This window comes from Haliotis cracherodii, unplaced genomic scaffold (assembly GCF_022045235.1).
Source record: "Haliotis cracherodii isolate W230 unplaced genomic scaffold, xgHalCrac1.p SCAF_5, whole genome shotgun sequence".
NCBI lineage: Eukaryota > Metazoa > Mollusca > Gastropoda > Lepetellida > Haliotidae > Haliotis > Haliotis cracherodii.
Window position 1 is genome coordinate 34724219 of NW_027266308.1, and position 7868 is coordinate 34732086.

General features: G+C 42.4%; 1 protein-coding gene across 1 annotated transcript; it reads left to right on the forward strand.

Moving 5' to 3' along the window:
* Positions 1 to 931: 931 nt before the first annotated feature.
* LOC139442361 (actinia tenebrosa protease inhibitors-like) lies at positions 932 to 3771 on the forward strand. Its single transcript, XM_071223164.1, has 6 exons — positions 932 to 1049; positions 1553 to 1642; positions 2056 to 2217; positions 2762 to 2923; positions 3159 to 3323; positions 3561 to 3771. The coding sequence occupies exons 2-6, from the start codon at positions 1567 to 1569 to the stop codon at positions 3722 to 3724; spliced, it is 729 nt and encodes a 242-aa protein (XP_071079265.1). The 5' UTR covers positions 932 to 1049; positions 1553 to 1566; the 3' UTR covers positions 3725 to 3771.
* Positions 3772 to 7868: the final 4097 nt, after the last annotated feature.

The window sequence follows — 7868 nt, forward strand, 5'->3', positions numbered from 1 at the left end:
GGCACTTTAGCTAGTGTGCGTTATTTTCTCAGTATGTTTCTAATATTATATTATATTAAGCATCTCCATTTGATATTACATAGGCATCGGAAAGTTGTCACTTGTTGTTCCAACATATGATAATTAGGATAATGGTGGATAAGAATAAAATTGTATTATCCTATGATGAGTTAAGACATGGTTATCAAAACTTTACCTGTTTGTCATAATCTATTGCATTGATTTAAATTGAAACATAACATACGCCATAGTCTGTATGATACGTTAATGTATCATACAGCGTCTGCAGTGTCCGAATTTATGTCGTACTTGCATGAATTGCATGCTAGGAACATGTACTGTGAGAGGGAACAGCATGCATAATGTAATGCAGCCTTCGTTACAATACGCTTGCGGATACCACATAATAATTCGGTTGAGACTTCTGTTCAGAAGATGTATACAATTTAAGTAAAGATGCATTCCAAGTACTGAACACCCAGGTTACCGACAGAACCGTGCACACACCCTTACACACACACACCCCAACCCTTACACACCCACCCTCACACACACACAAACACACACACGTACACACACCCTTCTACACACACACACACACACACACCCTTACCCCTTACACACACACGCGCGCGCACACGCACACACACACACACACGCGCGGTGGCTTGTCGCTCGGCATAAAGAAGATATAAGAAGGACTGGTTGGCACTGAGTATGCTGTATCTGAGTGGGATATTCTCAATAGAGGCTCAATAGAGGCTGACGTTCATGGAAGATCAATGGCTCTGTTTGTTCTCATCTGAGGCATGCACAGTATTGTGCTCAGAGAATAGTGAGTGGACTGACGCTCTCTATTTCCTGTTTGTGAGTGAGCCAATGAGTATACAGTAACATCCATGTGATCAGTATTTCAGCTATATCACGGCGTGTCAGCTTGGTGTGGGAGGAAAGATGGCCCAGTCATTCCTTTGGCCTGCCATAAGCTTTTGATCTTGGTTTCCAATTCCAAAAGGTTTTGAGCATCTGTACTCGCGGATTTCACCAAGGTACGTACTGAAGTATGTTTGGTTTAACGCCCCCTTAAACAGTTTTTCGGTCATGTCACAGCGTGTTAGCATGGTGTGGGAAGTAAGACCAAAGGCAAGTACAGGCGTGTCGTAGTCAGGGGTGGAACATGTAACAGCTGATGAACGATTTTGAACCGGATTCGATTCTGGCAGGGTGGAGAATGAAGAGTACTTTTTACTATCGTGTCCTTTCTATTATAACATCGGGGGCACGGGTGGCGCAGTCGTCTAAGGCGCCGCGATTCGCTGTGCAAAGTTGCGTCCCCTGGACACGCCAGAAACCTATGATTGTGGGTTCGAATCCCGGTTCGCCCCGATTATGTTTCTAGGTTTGTCATCACCATACCCGTGCTCGTGGGTTTCACCGAAGTGATAGACGTCTGAGACCTGCATCACTTCGGGCTTTCCTCCCACATCAACGGAGAAATATGAATGTTGTTCTTTCTTTTACATTCGAAACTATTTGCTCTTTTTTCGTTAAGCGTCTACATCCGCCATGATGAAAGTTGTCGTCGGCTTTGCTTTAATGATTCTCCTGGCTGGACAAAGTCAGCAGCAATCTTCTAAAGAAGGTGAGTTATACAGAGCTAAGGTCATTCCTTTTTCTTTTATGTGTTATATGACAGTAACTGTTCCCTTATGCCATGTTTCAGTATTAGAACTTTTCAGATGTGTGGTGTGTCAAAAGATACCCTTATCTTGTGCTTTGTTAAAATTATTAGGGTTCTGTTACGCCAGGTGTCCCTCTAACATCCTGTCGATATTAGTACTATCTTGCAATGATAAGGAAGTGCCCTTACGAAATGCACGAGGAACTAGTGACCCTTCTTTTCTCCTGCTCGTGTCGCGATACCAAGGTGTTTCATATGGCCATCATGCAGCTATCTGGCTTCCAGAAAAGCGTTGTCAGGTGCACGATATACGTTAGCTGAAGTGCTAAGGCTTTTCGGTTCTTGTTATGACATACTAGTATTCTCTTCTCCAGACTGTAAGCTGGAGCCAGAACAGGGACCTTGTAGGGCTTCCATGCAAAGGTTCTACTTCAACCCTTCATGCCAGGTGTGTGAAACATTTACATACGGCGGCTGTGGTGGCAACGCAAACAACTTCAAGACGATCGAAGACTGTAAGAAAACCTGTTTCCCAGGTAATACTTACGTTATACAAAGTCATGCCACATTGCATTACGTTTTCCTTAAATCATGTTTCTCTATGTTATGTTTCCTTCTAGTATTCTTATGTGTGGCGTGAAAAATGGCCACACTACAGAATGGTTCTCTTCTGATCATGCCAGGTATTATGATATGCGCGATTAACCCGTGATCCGGGGTAGAATAGGTTTTCAGCAACCCATGCTTGCCGTAAAATGCGACTATGCTTGTCGTAAGAGGCGACTAATGGGATCGGGTGGTCAGGATCGCTGACTTGGTTGATACATGTCATCGTATTACAATCGCGTGGATCATGACGTCAATCACTGGATTGTCTGGTCCAGATTCGATTGTAATACAGACCGCCGTCATATAGCTGGAATACTGCTGAGTGCGGCGTTAAACAACCAAATAATATGCCCAACTACACTGTTCATGTCCTACTAATATGTGGGCTAGGTTGTCTTGTTCCCAGTTAAACGATTTTGTACAGATCCATTTAAACCAACCTTGAAAGACATCTATTTCTACTTCATTCAGTCTGCAAACTGAAACCAGAAGTCGGATTCTGCGAGGCGCGAATACGTCGGTTCTTCTACGACCCCGACGCCGAAAAGTGTCAGACGTTTTACTACGGAGGCTGCGGTGGCAACGCTAACAACTTCAAGACCATCAAAGACTGTGAGAAAACCTGTATCCCAGGTAATACTTAAATTATACAATGTCATGACACATTGCATTACGACCTCACTAGGCATGTTTGGGTGTGTAATATACCAAATGACTACCTTGGTATGTTCCTTACAGTAATCATATTAGTGATGTGTGGCATGGAAGATTGCCACATCACATTATTTTGTCTGCCAGAAATTGTGATATGCCCGATTCTACTGTTGATGTCCTGTTAATGTGTACAAGGTTGTTTTGTGGTTGTCAGATGTCTGCGAACTGAAACCAGAAGTCGGACGCTGCAGGGCGCGAATACGTCGGTTCTTCTACGACCCCGACGCCGAAAAGTGTCAGACGTTTTACTACGGAGGCTGCGGTGGCAACGCTAACAACTTCGAGACCATTAAAGACTGTGAGAAAACCTGTATGCCAGGTAATACTTACATTATACAAAGTCATGACACATTGCATTACGACCTCACTAGGCATGTTTGGGTGTGTAATATACCAAATGACTACCTTGGTATGTTCCTTCCAGTAATCATATTAGTGATGTGTGGCATGGAAGATGGCCATATCACATTATTTTGTCTGCCAGGAACTGTGATATGTCCGATTCTACTGTTGATGTCCTGTTAATATGTGTACAAGGGTGTCTTGTGGTTGTCAGATGTCTGCGAACTTAAACCAGAAGTCGGACGCTGCAGGGCGCGGAAACGTCGGTTCTACTACGACCCTGACACCCAAAAGTGTAAGAAGTTTTACTACGGCGGCTGTGGTGGGAACGCTAACAACTTCGAGACCAGGCGCGCCTGTAGGAAAAGATGCGTCTGACCTGTAATTCAAATAAAATCTCGATGTCTGATAGAGCTTTCCTGTAATGTTTATCAGGATAGGGTATTATATACCAAATGGGTACCCCAGAGGGTGTGTTGAATATAAATCTTGACGTGTGATATTGGTTTACTGTTATTCCAATCACGCCACAGACGAAGAGCGGTGGGGTAGCCTAGTGGATAAAGTTGGCTCGTCACGCCAGAAATCCAGGTTCGATTCCTTTCATGGGTACCATGTTTGAAGCTCATTTCCGATGTCCCCTTCCGTGATATTGCTAAAAGCGGCGTAACACGGCGTAGTCGGTACATATGGATACATATGGATCGGATGACCAACTTGTACTCTGACTATGAAAAAAACCTATGACTACTTTGTGCATCAAAATCTTTGACTCTACTTGTAAATGCTATTCCAACGTTTTGATCGGTTTGTCGGTTTGACTACTCCGAACCCGAATCACCAAGAAAGGTCTCTCAGATTACAGAATTACATAACTGTACATGTAAGTCAGCAATCTGATGCTCTATCGTGAGACCCGCCCCCTTGGTCAAGTGCCTGCCGGAGAGTGGAGGGTCAGTGGTGCGAACCCACGCAGCGTCATAACAAAAGACTCAAGAGGAGGTGCTATGTGCTATTAACTCTTTGAAATTTGATAAAACCGCAGAATTCAGAATTTTTGTAAATATGCTAATGATAATTTTGTCCCGTATCTTACAGTGCTGTTTAATATGTTGTTTGATAATGCCCACATTCCTGAATCTTGTTCCTTGGGCGTTGTTCCGATACATAAGAGAGGACACATCCATTCCCCATCCAACTATAGGGGTATATTAGTTCTAAGTCTATTAAGTAAGTTGAATAGACGGTTCACGTCTTAGTGTGAGGTCCATGGTACAATTGTAGAGTCCCAGGCTGGTTTCCGTCATCATTACGCAACCATAGATACTATATTTACTTTACAGTGTTTTATCCAGAGTATACATAAGTAATTTTAAGGGTAGGATGTATGACTGTTGACAGTGTAAATCGGATGACATTATGGTCAGTACTCGTCAATAGAGGTGTTGCTTGCAAAAATGATTAAAGCTATACAGTCTATTTGTACAGTTATTTTAAGGCTAGCGTGAAGTTTAAAGATTCATTTTCTGAAATGTTAGTGTCCAAGAGGAGTACGTCAGGGTTGTGTATTAGGCCCCCTCTTATTCTCGATGTTCATTAACGAACTAGCTGCAGAACAGTTGAACAGAATTCTGGACCAGGAATAGAACTTCATCCTGATATTACAGAGATATTCCTGTTAATGTTTGCAGACGATATTATACTAATCTCAGATACCATAGGTGGAGACCGCCTCCGTGGTCTAGTGGTAGAGCGTCCGCCCGGAGAGCGGAAGGTCCAGGGTTCGATCCCCGATCGCGTCATACCCCGTTAAAAGATGGTACTTGTTGTTACCCTGTCTGGCGCTCGGCATTAAGGGGCTAAAACAAGGACTGGTCGGCTCGGAGTCGGTATACTGTGTCTGAGTGGGGTATTCATGTTAAACTGCGGCATAGTATCTCAGTGAGCTAGCACTACAAATCGGCATCAGTCCGGACTAGTACAAGCAGCAACACAAACACACACATACATGCACGTCGCTATATAAGTGCAGTAATCTTGGACGCGACGTTAAACCACATTTCACCTCACCATAGGTGGACATACATAGTGTATTGATGTTCTAGAAAAGTATTGTAATGATTATGATTAAGACGTCAATTTGGATAAAACAAAGGTGGTTGAATTTAAGAAAGGTGCAGAGTTGTCAAGAAAAGAGATTTGGTACTATAGAGGGTATAAAGTTGGAGTGGGCGTTACTTTTACGAGAAGCCTGTCCTGGTCAAGTCGTTTCTCTAATGCTGGTTTACAGGGGGAAAAGGCAACGTTTGTAATGGCCATTGACAAAATTACATCCTCTTCGACAAGACTTATATTGTATTTGATATGAAAATAGTCCCAATTTTGCTCTATGGTTCCGAAGTCAATAAAAAAATGAGTGGCGCATGCGGTTATCGTTATGTGTTGAAACTGGGAGATACGCTAATTTCCCACGTGACAGAAGATAATGTTGTGTTTGTGATGTTGGGTGTGTGGAGGTATATGTTGGTTTGCCCCGTTTATAACAAGTCACTGGTGGATCACTTACCAAAGAACTTTTGTGAAAATTCAACCCAACAAAAAAATAATATCATTATGTCTACAACTGATTGAAATTTAAATAAACATCTAACTATCTATTTCTATCAAGCGACTTCGTATTACATTAATGTCAGAACAATTAGATGTGTTCACATCACCATCCATTGTCGTACATTTTTTACCATTGGCCGATGGCCTACACTTACGAAATAAACCGAATTGAATACCGAATTGAACAAAAGACGTTAAAAGACGTACTTGTTGTTACTCTGCCTTACGCTCGGCATTAAAGGGGTTAAAGCAAGGACTGCTCTTGGCTTCGGGGTCACTATACTGTGCCGGAGTGGCGTCTCCTTGTTAAACCACAGCATGGTATATCTGTGGGCTGGAACCTGTACAGTCGACGTTTGTCCAAGAGCAAGCTACACAAACACTACCACATTAACGTCGCTATGTAAGAGCAATGATCTCAATGCTAAAACCCCATTTCACCTCTAACTCGTGTGGACTCGAAACAAGAGCTTTACACAACGCACTTATGATAGAATTCTGTGATTTTATTTTGTGATATTTATATTATTTTTAAAGGCTCAGAGAATAATATAACGATGTTCATGTTAAAGTTTGTTGATGAGAAAAAAACTAAAGACAGGCTAAATATATCTTTGTTCATGGCTCTTATTCCCTTATTCTTCGACTATGCATTGGAAAGACCAACCCGTGAAAGAGCTTGCCGGAAGTACAGCAGCGGCAGGGAACACATGTCACATTCATCACGCAAAGGCGATTCACACAGCACAAAGGACCCGTGTAGATCCGGGCTAGAATAGGTCTTCAGCAACCCATGCTTGCAGTAACATTTACTATGGTTGTTGGAAGAGGCGACGAACGGGATCGGGTGGTCAGACTCGCTGACATGGTTTATTAAGTGTCTTCGTATCCCAATTGTGTAGACTGATGCTCATGATGTCAATCACTGGACTGTTTGGTCCAGACTAGACTATATATTGAGTATTTGTCAAACAACAAACAAACAAAATATACTACAAAGATTTTTCGTTCAAATATTATCCACAAAATGTTTTGTCAAAGTCCAAACAGAGGGATCTGTTTTTAGTTAGAGAAAATACTCGGTAACTATCGGTTTGTGACCATGAATCTGCGGGGATCGGTGAATCTCATTCCCGAACCGACAGTTACGAGTAGGTTCTCCTTAACAGTCAACAAATGGACACATGCAGAGCAGAATAATCTGGCGATTTGTTTACAATCTTGGAATATAAACACGAAATGTATCTCAATTATCAGAATAGGTCTTCAGCAACCCAATGGCATGCTTGTCGTAAGAGGCGACTAATGGGATCGGGTGGTCAGGCTCGCTGACTTGGTTGGTGCATGTCATCGTATCCCAATTGCGTAGATCGATGCTCATTATGTCAATCACTGGATTGTCTGGTCCAGACTCGATTATTTACCGACCGCCGTCATTTAGCTGGAATATTGCTGAGTGCGGCGTTAACCAACAAGCAAAAAAATTGTTTTTATTCATAAGTAAGGGTTCTGTGTAAACGCAATGATGGCCTGACGCAGGGAGTCTATACAGGTCTTCTTATATGGACTACTCGCAAAATATAAAGACGACTTCTGTGTGTGGCAAAAAAGGAAGTATACAGGTAGACGCGTATCATCAATTTTGGTGAGGTATTTCCATACACTATATGTTACCTTTGCTGTTTGTATCAATGACACTTGAACCGCCCTTACAAAAACAAAATAAAACTGTTTTCGCTCTATTCCATTGTCACACACACTATCGCATCTGTCACAAACTATCTAACCATTTAACCTATCGATGAAATAGGCGCAACCAGCGCATGTTGTCATGACAAAGACAGTATTGATCCGCAGTCATGGTGGGGATTACATGAAGACAGATTATATTAAGTGTTACTATTACGTATTT

Coding starts and splice junctions, on each gene's coding strand:
- LOC139442361 (XM_071223164.1), top strand. CDS start 1,567: ATGATGAAAGTTGTCGTCGGCTTTGCTTTAATGATTCTCCTGGCTGGA. Junction 1,643..2,055: donor GCAGCAATCTTCTAAAGAAG/GTGAGTTATACA, acceptor TCTCTTCTCCAG/ACTGTAAGCTGGAGCCAGAA. Junction 3,324..3,560: donor TGAGAAAACCTGTATGCCAG/GTAATACTTACA, acceptor TGTGGTTGTCAG/ATGTCTGCGAACTTAAACCA.